A 17945-nucleotide genomic window follows, 5' to 3' on the forward strand; every position below is an offset into this window, starting at 1 on the left:
TACTGGTGGCCAGACAAGGGTCTTGTTTAATTTCTGCATTGGGTTCCTTCATTGCCCGTAAACTTGAGATTACTATAAAATATAGTCATACTTGTGTTTACGGGGAGCCAATTCTAGTATTGACCAAAAGTCCCCAAGCCTTTCAGTTCAAGATACTTCTCTTTGAGGAACTAAAATGAACTTTGTGCTCATTGTCGTCTGTGTTTTATTGCATTGCAAACAGGTTCATTGAGACAACACCGGAGTGGAGATTAGAAGAAATGAGAAATTGACTTAAGAAAAACAAAGAAAACCACTAAGATTTCCCAGTATGTCTTGTTCCATGTAATATTAATGAAGAAAACCTCGTAAATACATTTTAACTGTTGAGCAGACATGATGTTTATTATACAATAAAACACACCGATTGGTTTTACAGAAAAGTAATTTCAAACCGTATCAAGGACAGTTTATTATGTGTGATGTTTAGGCCAGTTGTAGGCAATCAATATAGAATCTTCAAAATAAGTTTGTATTCTACAAGACTCGCAAGAAGCTTGATCACCACATCAGAATGCAGAAAATAAGCATCGAGTCAAAGACACCCAAGAGTTGGCAGCTTGCCACCTTTTTCGTTTTCTGAAAACATAATTTCCCCTGTTTGAGAAGCTACTATAGAATATTTAGTTGTAAATATGTTACAGAGAAGAATTCATCAGAATGCTGTAAATGCATTCACGTCTCTCCAGTCTTTATGAGGCAAGACGGAAATTAAGAATTTTTTTTTTTTCTTCCAGGAAATAAGTTTCTTTGGAGGTTTCCCATAAAAAAACCTCTCTTCAGATTACACGACATTGAGAAGGGTCCCTGGTCGTCTTTGTCGCCCTCACTGTACACAATAAGTGATCACACAGATAAGAGATCTGATGCCCTCTATGATGATATTATCAACGAGGTGCTCATGACTCACCGTTTGCTGCAGGTATTTATAGACGTGGCATAAGTGGTGTCTGTTTTACTTTTCAGAAGCGGCAACACAGCCACTTCCTCATAGCAGTAAATCCTTTTATTTATTAACACAATAGTGACAGTTGAGGTTTCTGGAAAATCTCAACTTCTTTATGCAATTTGCACTACATTTTTGGTTTAACCCACTTTTGGTTTTAACAGGTTCTCTGTAATAATTAAAAAAACATTAAAAAGGGAATTGTCTTGGCAGGTTTTCTGTTATGTTCAACTATGTTAACTATGGCCTCCTGTTTCATTACTTTACATTAACGTACACTGTAAATACTATTTCTTAGACACTTTAATTCTTGAATTGACTTTTTTTTTCCCCCCCAACAGAACAAATTCCATTTATTGTGAAAATTATACCTAGCAATCAAGTCGTTTCTGATTCCTCTACATATTTTCTCACTGTTGTTTTGACTTATGAGCTGAACAAATAAAATTTAAAAAGGCTTGAACTTTTAAATTATATATAATAAATCTCAACTGTAAGAAAGTTTCCTTTTCTTAGGTGAATGTGTCCAACAATGTAAAGCCCTTTCAGATTGCCAAAGAAGAAAAATCCTGAACACTTAACTGCACTTCTCCTAAAGACACATTCTAAAAAGACTGTGACCCAGCAATGCAAATATTAGAAACGATGGTGGGACGACATACCAGGAGTCTGGTAAACCTGAAATATCAAGGTGTTAATTATTAACCAGTTATTTTCCACTTCCTCCAATATTTCTCAAGTGTTTCAAGTTTCACAAAATGCACACCTGCGTGGACAACGAAGGGTTTTAATGGCTTAAATGATGCGTGTCGTGTTGTAATGGGTTTGATGATAAGTGGCGGTGCCGTGTGTGTGCGTGTGTGCGTGTGTGCGTGCGTGCGTGCGTTCCAGGGAGAGAAGGGGGTTGTTTGTTGTGGAAGTATAAGGAAGAGAGGAGGGACAAATGAATTCAAAAGGGTGTCGAAACAATCCAACTCAGTAGGGGAGCTAATTTCACAGGCTCACACACCGACCTGGATTAGTCCACTCAGTGAACTGCAGATGTTTGATAGAGAAGGAGATTGAGAGTCGACAACTTTGCAGGTAAGAAAGAGAAGCAGTGAGAGTTTTGATTTTGATGTTTTTCTACTACTTTTGTTTTTACATAATTCAAAGAACATTGAGGCATCGTGATATTTTGTCGGTCCTGTGTTTTCCTTATTAACCAAGTTGTACAAAACTGCAGTGTGGGAGGACAAAAGAAAGAAGGACTTGCCGTGTGAGTGACTGATACAAGGCATAGTGAACCTAACCACCTCAACAGGTTTAATTTTGAACTTTGATCAGTCTCTGTACAAATAGTAAAGTTTAATAAACCCTGCTTATCAACATGTCTGATAAGGATACATGGTGCTGCAAAAGGGAGTAGTCAACGTCCAACTGTCCATCGCAGTCCATGCAAATGTCAGAGGCTTGTCAGAGGTGGTCATTTAGTTTGAAACTAAGCGTCTGGTTGCATTTATAAAATCAGAAAATGCATTAAATTGACTCGAGGTGGTATTTCAGGAGTTTGCACAAAATGTCAGTGTGCGGGTCAATCAATTTCTTGTCAATGTAAACTTTATATATTATATATAAATATCTTGATTTAATCTAAATGATACATGTACCTGAAAAAAGACTTTAAATGGATTGTGTTCAGGGTGCCTGACATTGATAAGTTTGGATGCATTTATAGTGACAACACCACCACAATGAGTCTGTCAATATGTAACCTGTGTAAACTATATTGTGTTTGGGAAGTAACCAGTATCTTTAGTTGCGCTTCAGATTTAAAGAGGTTCAATTCTGTAGGTCACTCACTTAAAGTCAGTTGTCGAAGCTGAAATCAAAGTGAATTGGATGCTCAAAAATCTAATACTGTCTTTGTGTTTAGTTTCTGTGCTATAAGAGCTTACGGTACAGTATATGAACAAAAACAAGCAGTTTTATTTTTTTGTTTTTCTATATATGTCCAACTGACAAACAGGGAAACCATTTATCTGATTTCTGTTTTGGTTACTGTGATATTTTATAGGAAATATGTAACCGTACCAGCAGTATTTAATGCTCCCTTTTTTCCGGACCTCCATGAAAGTGGTTTGTAAACAAAGTGAGCTTGATTTCATTCAATTGAGGGAAAGATTGTGTACTATATGTTGCACACAGGTGAGGCCTATGAATGTTTTAGCAGCTTTATGTCAGCCTGTACGGTGGAGAGATTAATAGCAGTTATTGTGTGGACAAACATAATCAGCCTTAACATGAGTCATCAGATAGCTTTATGGGCACTTTTCTACTTCATCAACCAACCTGCAGTCAGAGATAAAGGAATTTCTCCTGTGTCCATTTTCTATATTGGCGGTGTCTGACAAGACAGGCCGTGTTTTCTATAGATGAGAAAAAGTTGAACATGACATTTGACTTTCACGGTTCAAGTCGAATAGACACAATCATCTGCTCTCCATACCGAAATACCTTTCTTTTCAGCCTCCTCGGGCATTTTTCTCACACGCTCAATCAAACCTGATTTCTTTTCAGTAAATTGTGATCAATATCCTTTAATGTCAAAATTAGCTAAAGTCTAAGATGCACTGGCCTTGTGGCCAGCAAGACGGCAAGGTCAGTTAAAGTGTCCTTAGAAAGCAATTCAACACCATTAAACAGCAGTCATTTGCTGTACGAATCCATAATGGACAAGCGTCTCAGTGATGAACACGGTTGCCTCACCTCAAGAAGACCCCTCCCATGACTACAAAGAGATTCCTGTGAGGGTGATTGGTGACTCTAAAGTGGATGATTGTGTGTCTTTCTGCCTCAGTCGTATGAATGACTGTCCACGTGTCTGAGGTAGACGCTTCATGTCAGCATATCTTCAGTGAACTGGATGTAGAAGGATGGAAGTTGTTGTAAATGTTTGTTCAGGCTGAATTTCTGACTAGTTTATCTTAAAAACAATCAGAGGCAGTAACGGGTCCAGCCACAACAGCCTTGCATTTGCAATATATATATTTTGAGTGAAACAGAGATGAATTAAGAAAAGTTTTAATGCAATACGTGTTATAACAGTTGCAGACTATATAAACTGTACAGAATAGACTTGAAAGATAGTTAACAACACAAGCATCTAATAGGAATACGAAGGGGGAAGCTTATCCTCCAACACTATACCTCATCCTGCCGTTATCAGCATTTAGAGTTAGGCACTGAGTTCCTCTTTCACTTGACATGTGGTGTGTCGTGAGTCAAAGCCTGTCAAATCATTTCTGCCAGATACCAACAAAGGTCCTGTTAGACTGTCAAAACAACACAGGTACCACACGTACACACACACACACACCCAAGCCTCAGGGTGTATTACTATGGAAACACTGCTGGCTTTTTGTCATTCCTACAGATCTGCGTTTGTTTTTAGCTTAACGTTTTTAAATGTGCAGATGCAACATGGATGTGAAGGTAAAAACTGACACAATGACACAATAAAGGGAAATAGTAGGAGTAAAAGACACAAAAGGCGAGAAATGCACTTTGTGTCCAGAGACTTTGAAAAGTTTACGCCACTAAAAACTTTTTTTTTTTTTTTTTTTTTTTTTTTTTTTAGAAGGCACCTTCCCTCCCACTACAGTTTGTGGGAGGAGGAAGAGTAAACACTCAGGCAGGCGCACAGGTAGGGAACGACAGAGAGGAGGATTCAAGGTTCAGGTTACAGAGAGCGCTTTAGTTTTTGTTCGGTCAGCAGGGCTTGGTCAATCAAGAACAGCCAACTCTGAATCTGTGCAGCGTCGAAACAAAGCTACACATCAGCGCTCTTTATTACAGCCTGGGGGTTTGAACAGGGGCAAGCCAGGCACCCTTCGAGCCAGATTCAGTTACACTACTGGAGAAAGGGGAGGGATTCAGGAAGACAGACAAACTGAAATATACCTGGTTTTGGAGTTTGACACTGGAGCACAAGGAGCAGGAGGACAAGAGGAAACGGACGTGGGACAGCAGGTTGTAGGAGTGTCCAGCCTCCTGTGAGGGAGGACAGCGTTTACTCCGTGCTCCGTGACAGGCGAGGTGTATATAAGCATTACTGAAAAAGAAAACTACACAATGCGGGTGAGTGCAAATTAAAACTCAAATTATCTATGTTGATGGTTGAAAGTTTTTGGGGGCTGGTCTCAACTGGATGGCCAATTCAAAACAGCGAGAGTCTTAACTATTCCACTAAGTGTTCATACCCATTTCAGACACGCTACGCATGCTTCTGCGAGGCTCACAACAGCTTTGTTTCATTACAATGAATGGAAACATACTGCATTCTGCCTTGTGCATACAGGATCTTACTGAAGGTGTACAACTGTCACTTCCTGTTGACCCCTCTCTCTGGAGCTGCTAATAGATTATGGAGACACGCCTTAACAGAGTTATAGTAGGAAATGTTTCTCACAGTGGGTTGTTTTTTTTATTTTTTATATTCATAATTATCATACCACCTATTTGATGAGGCCAAAACGCATTCAACATGTTGGTTAGAACTGAGTGATCAACCGACACACCAAGAAATACAATATTCGGGATACGTCAGGCGACAATGAAACAAAAATACTATAATGCTGTGACGTATAAAATACCAACAATGACGATTAGGTTTCTGTCACATACAGGTGCACTTTAAGATTTTTTGGAATATTATGGGAACGTTAACTGTGTTGTCAGTTATTTCCATATTCATATTGAAAAAAATCTGAACAATTGAAATATTTTTAACATACTTTTGTGGATATCATTTCCTTCAGCTAAGAAAAAACTAATATCTGACCATGCAAAGCTATTTTTTATTTTTACACCTTTACTCATGGAACACACACTGGTATAGTGGAAAGAACTCTCAGCTCATGGCGAGAAAGTCATTTCAGTCTTTGTGTGTCGAGTTTGCATGCTCTCCCCGTATACAGATTTATTCTGGTTTCCCCAAAACAGTCTAAATTTGCATTTGGAGCCAATTCCTGGCTTAGAATTGCCCATGTGTGTGATTGTGAGTGTGTTAGTTGTGTTTTTTGTTTGCTTTCACCTGTTCGAAGTGAACCCTTCCGTCGCCCATTGTTGACCGAATATCAGCTCCAGTGCCCCCGAGACCCTGGATAGGATGAAGTAGTACAGAAGATGAATAAATCATCAACTAAATTTATAAAGAAGAATTAAAAGGGATTAAAAAAAAAATGGGTCGGAGAGTTTCATTTTTTCTGAATCAAATTTCAATTATATGTAAGATTAATTGTTTGACTTAAAGTTGCTAGAAAGCTTCTAACTGACTTCACAACACGAGTCTTGTTTGCAAGTTGGTGCACTAAAATAAGGTTTGTGATTACCATTTTCACTGGATCAAGCCCTTTTATAGCTTGTAGCTGACATTACAGAGAATATTTTCTCCTTATTAAAAACAATTGTTGAGTCTTTGCATCAAAACAGGCATAGTAAATTATCTACATGCTCTAGTAAGTGGCATTTAAACAAAGGCTCAAATGAACATACTCAACGAGTATGTGACCTCTTTATTTCCATCTCTCATGCAGACATCGTCTCCTCACAGTTAATCTCATTGTGATTAATTGTTACGTGTTTTCCCTGCACATGCATCCACATGTATATTGTCATCATAAATTACTCATCATCATTTCTGGGTCAGTGTCTCACATAGGGGTGTTATCACAATAAACGTAACACTGTTTAAAGTCGTTTAAACGTTTGACTGATATAAATGCGGACTTGTATGTATAAAGTGCATCTAAATACTATAACAAATGTGAAGACCAGTGGCCTAGATCTCTGCTGGTGATTGAAGTGATCCAACATGTCACGCATTGCTTCTCAAAAACTCTTTTGTTGAGTTAGTAGCTGGAGGAACATAATCCAACAAAACAGAGAAGCACAGAGGAGGAATACCTAGTTTGAACAAAAGGTTAACCATGTCAAGGTTTTCATCTCTTAAGGCTGACCTACTTAGACCTTGCTCATTGGAGCTGGAATCGTTCCCACAAGCTCTGGGTTAACTGGTTTCGGTCCACCAGTTGGGTCTGTGCAGCTGTGACGCGACTAATAAACGCTACCTGGTTGTTTTTATAATATTGACTCATTAATTGTTTTTTAATGACATTTGCAGTGTCCATGACAACATTTACACTGGTAAGAGTGCACTAGTATCACATATCAATGTATGACAAAGCAGAACATGTATTTTCAGGACTGTGGTTGTCCACTCCAGGCAACATGATTTTCTTGGGCCGTCTTTCTGGTTCCCCGGGTTCTGCACCCTGCTGATCACTTGACTTATTCTTTTCAAACCCCACGTAGACAGGCCAACAACTCTCCTATTTGTATTACACCAGCAAACATTAGATTTCTTTTTGTTTTGGTGATGAGTTTGTAATGTCTTAAAATGTTTAGATTTCCGGGAAGGGATAGGGAGATAAACCCCTCCCCTCTTGTCTTTGTATGCCCTCTTCTACTGAAATATCTTTATTTGCAGGTAATCTTCCCTGCATCTCCATCAGGAAAGAGACTCAGATTCTTACAATGCAAAACAAACACGCTGACAGACTTTTTTCCATCCGACTCCTGAACTCAAGACAGTAACGCACAGTGTCTTTTTAAATGGTTTTAATGCTGCTTGCATGCAATCTCCTGCCCATATGTATCTATTTTATTGGTTTTATTACCTCCCCCACACTTTTATAACATTTATTTATCTTTATCTGCCTCTTATCGCATGTTTTTATTTTTCGAACGGAGTCTTGTTCTATATGTACATTGGATTTGATTAGCGTCTTTAATCCAGTTTATTATCAATGCACCATCCTGCCCCCATCTATGATGATGATAAAGCTATTCTATGCCGACTAAACGAATGCACCAGCAGACTGGATGAAACATGACTTCCACAATCTAAATCTAAAGCAGATGTTTCACTATAAATTTAGAAAAAGCTGTGCTTCAATGACAGTAATATCATCAGCACCCTCTTTTGATTAGTCTTTTATCTGATTGTGGTCTTGATGTCAGGGAAGTGAAATCGGAACTAAAAGTAAACTGATGGGTCACTGCTGTGGGACCATAGGCAAGACTCCTAAGCACCAAATTAAACAAGCAGGTCACACAATCCACTGTGGGCACAACAAAAGGGAGCAGGAGAAATGCAGACTTTACCTGATAACCCTCCAGATGCAGATTTGAGCTTGTTTAACATCAAGCAGGCTTTTACATTCTGGGAAGTGTTTGGTTTTCTCCTCGATTGTCCAGTTCATTTGGGAGTTCTGCATATGTGAAATCTCAGAATCACTTTACACCCTGTTACATAAAAATTGAATGGCCATGGTAAACTAATTGCATGAACTAACTGAGAACATTTATGGTCAGTGAGAAGGACACTCGTGTTACACAGAAAAGTGCTGCGGGGCTGAATGGACAAAAGTGAGACTGTCATTCTAAAGAGAAATCTGAGTAACGTTTGATGACAGCATGAGTAAAACAGGAGACACTTTGGTACGTGCGGAAGCTGACTGTGTCTTATATAAGATTATCTGGCGCAGATTATCAGTACGACTTTCTGATCATTATGACCAATTCATACCAGGACAATGAGGTACTTTCCCAAAGGGGAAAAAAAAACAAAACCCTGCCTGACAGCATTCTTCCCCCATCTCTCTTTATGGAGACTGTACAATTTGCTGGCATTTTAGCCTTTAACTCACAGACTATCTGTGGATGTGATTTACTGGACTTTATTGTCAGAGAAATAAAAATAAAAAAGAAATTTTGCGACCAAAAAGTACAGTACGAAAATGCCAATGAAAGAATTTTGTCAAAACCTTTGCGCTAAATAAGCAGAACTTAAATTTAGAAATGTGTGCACTAGTTCCTAATTTACTCTTTGCTTGACAGTGGAAATCCCTCACTGAGTTAGGAAAGTAATGCACTTTACATTTTATGATCCGACCAGAGTATCGGCTCACACTTGAGCTGTACTCACAGTATGTTTGTAAGTCAGGTGGCTGTTAGGACAAGATAAAAGAAAAGCAGCGGGCAAATGAAAGCGCAATTGAAACTGTCACTCTGTAACTTTATACCATACGTTGAAATCCTGTGATAGGCCAGTCAGCACCTACATTGAAGAGATACTTGATCTATGTCACTATGGGATGAGCAGTGTTCACAATGGTGAATAACAGTACATCTGTAGCATACTACAGCAGACACACCAACAGTAACCTGGAAAAAGCTGTGGTGCCACAGAAACACTGTTTACCTGTCTTTTTTATTCATTCAGTTACAGATAAGCAAGGGGGGGGGGTAAAAATCAAGTCACCTTTCTCAAAAATTCATAAATTAAATTCTGGGAGTGGCAACAAGAATGTCAAACATGAAGTGTTTGTGCTTTGTTAGTTGTTTCTTTTATGTTGCCAAACTTTGCATCAAGAGATGGAATTAATTGACTGGTTATGTCACAGCAGCAAAACTGAAAATGTCTGCAGTCCGTTAACAATAATACTACTTCATCGATAACATCTTGTGTCAAACGATTAAAATTGCATGCACTATTTGGTAATGTGATTAACGGAGCTTGAGGCTTTAACTTCACATTTGAAAGAAAAGCAGAAAAAGACACTTTCCAAAATCGAGAGTCAATGTGGGAAACTCCCTCACACTTGTATGTTGAATGGTTCTGCTTTAGTTTGTTGGTGAGAATGGGTGTGTAGGGCTTCTTTTTGGCTCCACTTGAATGTTTTGGCAAGTCAGAAAATCAACAGGTTCTTTTAACGCAATTTAACGTCAGAGAACCATTTATTTGAAGAATATGACTCTTGAACAAAGTATGGGTCACTAAAGGCTACGGAAAATGGTAGTAGGATCAATGAAAATGCTCAACAAATTAATGCAAACGCGATAACATCCTATTTTATTTGGGGTAATGTGGGAAACTATCCACCATTCCACATCACCAGGTTTTCTGTGCAAGGCAGCACTCATTTTCCCAGCAGTGACAGAGACATAACAGGTCCATCAAGTATTTGAACCAAACCACAAAGCCTGACAAAACCAAACAAAAGTAATTTGATCAACCAAGAGCCAGATGCAAAATGGATGCAAACCAGCAGAACTATCCACAGCTTGGTCTGTTCATGTGGAAACGGCACCCGTGAGTGTAGAACACCCATGTAAAAAAATACAACGCTTATTCAAAGTACTTGACTGACTAAAAATATTAATGCAATGCCAAACTCAAAATGATTATTGCTTTTAAACAAGAGTATTCCAACATCATTTGTTGTGCCAAATACTGACACATGGGACTTTCTAACCTCTTTCTTTTTCACATAGCCAACATAAATAGCAATTCTAGGCATAGGTCAGTGAATAACTTAATAATGTTTGCGGGTTGTTTTGATACCTACCAGAACAACTGTGAGTGGTTTTCTCCAGACCAGTTGGTTCATACAGATCTGTTGCTGCACCTGCATGACAGCAGCCATTAAGACTCAACCGCAGTCACGTGGCAGAATTCATTTTAACCTGATGTAAGAGTGTTACATGACAAAAAAAACTGAAAATAAACTTGCCTGGTATATATTAAGTAACCACTATTGTGTGCTATAATAGTAATAATAATATATTCTAAATGTCGTGTCGACCGCTACATTATTGCCTATCAATTAGTGAGTCATCGATAACTTTGTCTATAAATCGGCCACGTGGTGTTCAACGTCACTGGGAAAAAAGAGTTTCCGTGTTTTCTCAGCTGTTGTTTTCCAATCAGCTCGCCTTAGCACTGTTTACACCTCGACTGCGGCTTTCCATGTAAGAAGTTACAAATATCACTGCATCTTGCACACTCCTGTGGTAAGTCCACTTAAATACTCTGCAGAATGTAAGTGTTTACTTGCTAACATTCCCTCTTTATGCGTTCATTAAGTCTGTAAGTTGTCCTCAAAGATGATTTCCAAGCCCAAAAAAATATTAAGTTTTCTCCTATGCTGAACTATATTGATTATTCCTCTTGAACCTCGTCAGATATGTCATTTAAAAAAAAAAGAAACTTTATTGCAAGATTTTCAAAAAGGAATCCTAGCAATGGTGGAGTACTGTTTATTTTAATGGGACAATATCAGACAGTCACACTATAGTCTCCTGTTTTAAAAGAGCCATTCTGTCACCACAATATCACTTGAATTATGAAAGACTAAGGTTCCCTGTAGGCCCTGCCACCCTACACGCCAATATAATGAACAGTGTGTATCATCAGAGTCTATCAGTTTCATGGTCGGCCTGATAATACAGTATGGGAACTGCCTACAGCATATGGACTCCCTGGTGCATCCAGTGAAGCACATTGGTGTAACGTGACATCTCATAGTGGCACACTATGTTCCATGTGAGCATGATTGCTAATCATCTCTGACTCCTCCCCTGGAAATGCAGTGTATTGTGCACCTGTTTTACACATGACTCCGCTTTTCTAAGATGAAGACCTGCACCAAACTACACAATCATGCACTTACAGCCACTTGCAGACACACGCTGTGGACGCTCCATGATATCCTTATTCTGTCTGATGTGTCGATTTTTTTTCTGTTCGTAGACTGCTGCTCAGGGGCCTGGGGATAGCTCTACACCTTTAAATCCAAGTGAGACAGGTGAGCTATATACTGGTGTTGATTTGGGAGTCGGTGTGATAAAGGTGTTTGACTGTTAAGTTAAAAACTTTCCAACTATATTCATGCACAGTACTGAGAACTTACCCATGTATTCTAGTCACATTTACTAATTTCCTATCATTAACTTCTATATGGTTCTTTTTCTTTCCTGTGTTTTATTTCCTACGCCTGTTGATTTTCTCAGTGGTTCCGCGGCCAGGCCGCCACAGAAGACCCATGACTGCTCCAAAGACTCAGAAGGGGAAGGCGTCGAAGACGAAGAAGATCTTGCTGAGTATCCTCATAGTTCTGGTGGTGCTGGCTCTCCTGGTCACGGCAGGATACTTCAGTAAGTCGGCATTCTTCACAGTAGTTTGTTCCTTCAGGGGCACCCGTATTCACCTCATCATGTAAAACAGGCCACTCCTTCATATTCCCATCGGCATGAACTGCACAGTTGTAAAGTTAATGACACGATTTACTGCATAACAAATCAGAATCTAAATGTGTCTGTAAACTCTGTTATGTCATTTCCCCACCAGTCAAGAAGCTGATTGACAGCAAATACTTCTTCTGCAAGCGCTCGGTGAAGTTCATCCCGCTAGACCAGGCATGCGACGGCAAGAACGACTGTGCTGGAGGAGAAGATGAGACCACGTGTGTGTCAAGCGTTACAGTCAACACAACCTATCCAGGTACGAGAAAGCGGCTGCTCCTTTGCCACACCGTCATCGCACAAAAAAAACAATCAAATCCAGATTTTAATGGGTCCTCTCCTGCTGTGTGCCACTCCACCGTCCAGTGCGTCTGACATCTGATAAACATGTCCTGCAAGTGTACAGTCCTGGCTCGGGCTGGCGGAGCGTGTGTAGCGAGGACTGGAGCGACAAACACTCACAGACAGCATGTAAACAACTGGGATACACATAGTGAGTTTACACTCAAAGCATTGATCATGGTGCATTTTCATTGATTTCATTCTCTGACATGAGATCTTGTCTAACATCACACTTCCTTCTTTCCTGGCAGTAAACCTATTAGTACCAATCTCTCTGTGAACAATTTAGCGACTTCTCTGAAAAATGGACTGTTCACAGCCGTCAGACCTGGGACTTCAAACACACCCATACATCTGGCCACTTTTGACCGGTGAGGAAGGCAACATTTGTTTCATCTTATAGGAACCCCACAGCTCTTGGTTGTACTATTTGCATTTGCTCTACGAATGAGATCATTTGAAAGAACCAAGGAGGAACCTCGTATTATTAACCCTTTTCCTTCCTGTTCTGTCGTAGCTGACGTGCGCTGGCATGTGTCTTTCTCATAATCCTAACTATTAAACCACTTCTGACGTCTAAACAATTCAGAAACAAGCTTTACATTCACACATACTCGTCATTACAGTGGCCTGAAACATGTGCAGTATGTACGCGTTTCTTTCTTGGAGTTTGCCTTCCCTATGAATTGCAGTTGTACATGAAACTCAACAGTTTCTATTCCTGAAAAACTAAAACAGGGTCCAGTTTTTGTTCCTTCTTCTTACTTGGAAAGCGAACACATCAGGTGTTTTTACTTCAACAAAACAAACAAGTAAAGCAAAACCAAAGAGGAGACAAAGTTGATCCTTGAGTTGAATGTAGGTTACCATCTGACTGTTGTTTTTCTGCGTGTTTGACTCACTGTGCAGCTATTTTTGGGACGTGCGTAATAAACATGTCTTTGTTTTTGTTTTTTTCCTCCCCAACAGCAGGACATGCAGATCTGGATCTGTGGTATCTCTGTCCTGTTCAGGTGAGCCTTTTGACAATCACCATTGTTCATCACTAAATATTGTTCACAGCTTTTAGCGAGAGGCGTATGGTTGGCGGCAAGGGAAGACATGGTTGTGTGGAGAGTTTCGCAGTGACAAGTCCATACAGGCCTTCAGTATGCACCTAAAATGCCTCTCGGAAGCATATGACAGAGTAGCTGCCTTCAGCCTTTACAAAAACAATTTGTGACTATAAAGCAAGTTGAAACATCAGTTTGTTTCACTCACTTTACTGTCTGGAGTGGAGAGTTGACCCCAGGAGCCAGAGGAGGCCCTGGAACAGGTCGGCTTTCACACATTCGATGAACACGGGGAGGTTGTCGATACCGCCCTCTCAAAATGACTAAAGTTGTATCACACAGATTACATCAAATGAATGTTTGTCTAAATGAAGCAGAGCAGCTTTTAAAGTTCTCTCTACTTATGCCTACCTCATCGTGATCTGTTGTAGAAACTGGAAATAACGCCTGGTAGAAAAGGAAACAGGGAGTTTCTTCACAGATCACACCATGCCTAAAATGCATCTCGTGAGATTATGCAAGCCTGTACACTCGGGGAAATCACACATTCAAATGCATCCAGATAACACGCAGACTTCACTCCACATAGACAAGTGCTGAGAATGAATCAAACCTGGGTGGGGATGGTTTTAATAAAAGGCAAATCTAAAAAGTAACAGTTGGGTTTTGTTTGTTGTGCTTTCAGACTGTGGAGATTTGGGCTCTAATCCTCGCGTGGTCGGGGGTACAGACGCAGTCATCAAGGACTGGCCCTGGCAGGTCAGCCTGCAGCAAGGTGGACAGCACACATGTGGAGGCTCTCTGGTGTCACCGCAATGGGTCGTTTCTGCTGCTCACTGCTTTGTTGGGTCAGCAAAGTTACTTTACGTATTGTTTTAAATGAATTTGTCCTGTCGGGTTCCAACATGTAAACTTTTTCGCATTCCTCTTCTTTTGGGCACACAGCGGTAAAAAGGAACTCAGTCGGTGGAGAGTAATGTCAGGTCGGACATACCTGAGCACATTGGGAGGCTCCTATGTGGACAGGATCATACTGAATGGAAATTACGACCCGGCACAAAATGACTACGACATAGCACTGCTGAGACTCAGCAGCCCAATCACAGTCGGAGGTGAGAGTCTCGTGTAAACACACAGGAAGAAGTCACCTGATTAGTGAAGCATTGGTATGACCTTTTAGAACCCGTTTGTGAACTTTGAGTTTGTATATGGTCAGTAAGGAAATGCATTCATTTGAAGTTACTCTGTTGCCATCTGGTGGTGTGTACCACAAACTGCAAGTCAAATTGGCTTTAGCAATCCCATATGGGGAAAGGGCGAAGTACGTCCTTCTCTGGTCACCAGTCCATGGCAGACTCGCATAGAGAGGTGGATAATCGCACATAGTATAGGGTCAATTTTGAATCGTCAGTTAATCTCAAATACATTTATTTGCACTGAGTGAAAACCAGAGTAGTGGCAGAAAAAACATGTGCACACGGAGGAAATGCAAACTCCACACAGAAAACCACCATTCCTGCATTCGAACCAGAGACATTCTAGCTCTTTGGGAGAGAGCCACCGTACGCAAGTTTAAAATAAACTTTGACTTTTTTTAACTGAACCTAATTGGAGTCATAACGTAATATCTTCCAGAGAGCAGCAGGCCAGTTTGTTTACCTCCTAACGCCTTTGGCCTCTCTGCTGGAGCCATGATGACTGTGACCGGTTGGGGATACCTCGAGGAAAATGGTGAGGAACATTTACGCTTCATCTATAGGAGAAATCTTCCACTCTGAGAAATGACCCCGTCTTTAAAAATAACTTATTGTGGTTCTGCTTTCAGGAAAAGTCTCTCCCTCACTGCAGGAGGCCGGCATCCGTCTGATAGATAGGAGTGTGTGCACCAGGCCTGCAATTTATGGTAGTGCCATAACGCAAAGGATGATCTGCGCTGGCTTCCTGGAGGGAAAAGTGGATGCCTGCCAGGTAATAAACTTCATCAGGAGGAGTGCATACAAGTCTGCCATGTGGTGGTAGATGTAGCGAGGTCTTCATGTGTTGTCTTGAACTCCAGGGGGACAGCGGAGGCCCTTTGGTGTATCTAACAGGTGGCAGGTGGAATCTGGTGGGAGTGGTGAGCTGGGGCGTTGGATGTGCGCGGGAGGGAAGGCCAGGTGTCTACTGTAACGTGGAGGAGCTGCTGAACTGGATCCATACGGTCATCGAGGTACATGTACAGAAAATACTGCATTTTTTGTTTTAATAAGCCAAACACACACACACACACACACACACATACAGTCATGTCTCTGTCCAATTTGCCGTTAGTAATTAAAGATGGTGCAAAAAATTTATTCAAACAGTGATACTTAAGCATGACTACACTTAAACTAAAATATATAAAGCCATTTTTATTCTATATTTTACCTTGCATACCATACAAAAATGCAGTCTCTCAAAATATGACAATGTTTTTTTAACCAGAGCACCTTTTTGATTTAAAAAATTAAACTACGGACTAAGTATTCCCGAAATTCAAGATTTTCAGATTATTTCTAATTTGTCTTTGCAGAAAAACAGCTGAAACCGTCCACTGGGACATCGACCACCAGACTGAGTCAGTTCTGGACAGAAACCCAACCTACGCTTTTGTTTCTGTGTGGTTACCTAAAGATGAGACGAAGAGGAAGTTGAAGATGCAACTCAAAAACTGTCAAACACAGCCACGCACACACACTTTGGTACGAGCTTATTTCAGGTGTCGGATTGTGCCATTTGAGGTTCTTATCTCAGGGGGAAAAAGTATACTTGTATGATTGTACGATTCGTCGAGTGGCCGATCTGGGGGCTTTACAGCAGAATATGTTTTTAGCTTTTACACCGATAACTGCACAAACTCTTCTGTGAAGATAAGATTTAGACTTTGCCAATCTGGCAGACATAATGTATTTGAATACTATGTGCCGTGAATTATGGTGTGCAATTTTTTTTTTTTTTTTTTTTTTTGTTTTTTTTTGTGAGGGTTTATGCAGAAAGCCTCAGGGTAAAAATCAACAAACTGATGAGAATCACTCCAAGTCTGCGAGTTAAATTTGTGGTGCTAATTTACTTGATCTGATGTGTCCCCCTGTCATAGAGCAAATGCACCCTTTTATGGCACTGGTGTGCTCACATCCTTCTACCGTACGATTAATACGAGCACTTTAAGCAGACAATGAGAATTACTTGACTTCACTCCATGATTTCAGTAAAATGCACTGAGTGCAGACATATCTGTCACACTATGTACCCATAGTGCCTCCATGCTGAGTTACATGTGTCATTGGCCAGTGTACCACCAGAGTACTTGCACCACCGACAGAATATGCATTGTCATAGTCATAGAAGTTTTAACAGAATATTGCCTCAATTTATAATGTGACTGTTTTTGTATAAATTAAAGCAATTCAATTTGACATTTGTGTGCACTGAAATCTGAATATTGTCTAATAATTGTTCCAGTTATCTTTTTTAATATAAAACTATCAAATCTGAAAACCCTCACTAAATTTGGATTGATTAAAAATTCTGACCTAATATATGATTGTGAACATTTTGTAGTACATTGTATATTATGAAATATCTGAATGTGTCATGGTGGCTGATCATATTTCACTGTAAATATATATTTTGAATGTTATTTACCTGTAAATGGTGTGTCACTTTAATAAACGTTTTTGGCGGGGAAGACTTGAATGATCTTTTTGCTCTCTGTACGTCTGTGGGAAATTGGACACCTCGTTCTTCCATTCTGTGTTTTCTTCCCCGAGAACACACCTCTCTGACCCAGCATTAACAATGGGAACAACAGGACAAACTTCATGTAAATTGTTACATAAATGTTTGACAAGAGATGATACAAATCAGTTTTATGATGTGTTTCATATAGTATCAGTTGACAAAATACATCAAGGGAAGGTTCATGTGATATTCTAAAAAGGACAAATAAAATCCTTCCCCAGGTTTAATGAATCATTAAAAATGTTGAATAAAGTACTTAGAATGTGACTTTATTTCTAATTAATCTTAAAACACATGACAAATGTACTAAATTAACCATTTATAAGGCACACAAAAGTATCCTTGAATATTTCATATCCCATTAATTTGTCGTCTAACGGTTAGACGACAAATTATTCACGAGAAACAGCTTAGATAGGCCTTTTCTCACAGAGCTGGCTAAATCCCGTGTTTTCAGGTGCAGTGCAGACTAAGTTATGGGTATAAACGCTCTACCGTGGGTTGCCGTGACGCGAACCCAGAAATTAGGTCCCTTTGTCGGTCCACAGAAAGCACCGCTGAATAACCGTTTTCACATAAAAACTTTATTTTTTATAAGAACTCGATTGTATATGTCATTATTCATGGTACAGTGGAGGAACTCTTTGAAATTCATGTTCAGAAACGTTGTCCGGAGC

The 17945-nt window shown here is 39.9% G+C and overlaps 1 protein-coding gene across 3 annotated transcripts; it reads left to right on the top strand.

The window, feature by feature from the left end:
* Positions 1-1965: 1965 nt before the first annotated feature.
* Positions 1966-17228, top strand: tmprss4a (transmembrane serine protease 4a). Of its 3 annotated transcripts, none has more exons than XM_080459402.1 (13): positions 1966-2068; positions 11622-11676; positions 11882-12025; positions 12219-12371; positions 12479-12605; positions 12706-12825; positions 13424-13467; positions 14192-14354; positions 14452-14618; positions 15142-15237; positions 15332-15474; positions 15563-15715; positions 16061-17227. In XM_080459402.1, the coding sequence occupies exons 3-13, from the start codon at positions 11914-11916 to the stop codon at positions 16070-16072; spliced, it is 1290 nt and encodes a 429-aa protein (XP_080315528.1). In that variant the 5' UTR covers positions 1966-2068; positions 11622-11676; positions 11882-11913; the 3' UTR covers positions 16073-17227. The 3 variants fall into 3 exon arrangements, with proteins under 3 accessions (XP_080315528.1, XP_080315527.1, XP_080315526.1); XM_080459401.1 differs by lacking the exon at positions 1966-2068 and adding an exon at positions 4638-5104 and having other exon boundaries at positions 11622-11667; XM_080459400.1 differs by lacking the exon at positions 1966-2068 and adding an exon at positions 4661-5104 and having other exon boundaries at positions 16061-17228.
* Positions 17229-17945: the final 717 nt, after the last annotated feature.

Source organism: Lipophrys pholis (genome assembly GCF_963383615.2).
Source record: "Lipophrys pholis genome assembly, chromosome: 3".
Classification (NCBI taxonomy): Eukaryota; Metazoa; Chordata; class Actinopteri; order Blenniiformes; family Blenniidae; genus Lipophrys; species Lipophrys pholis.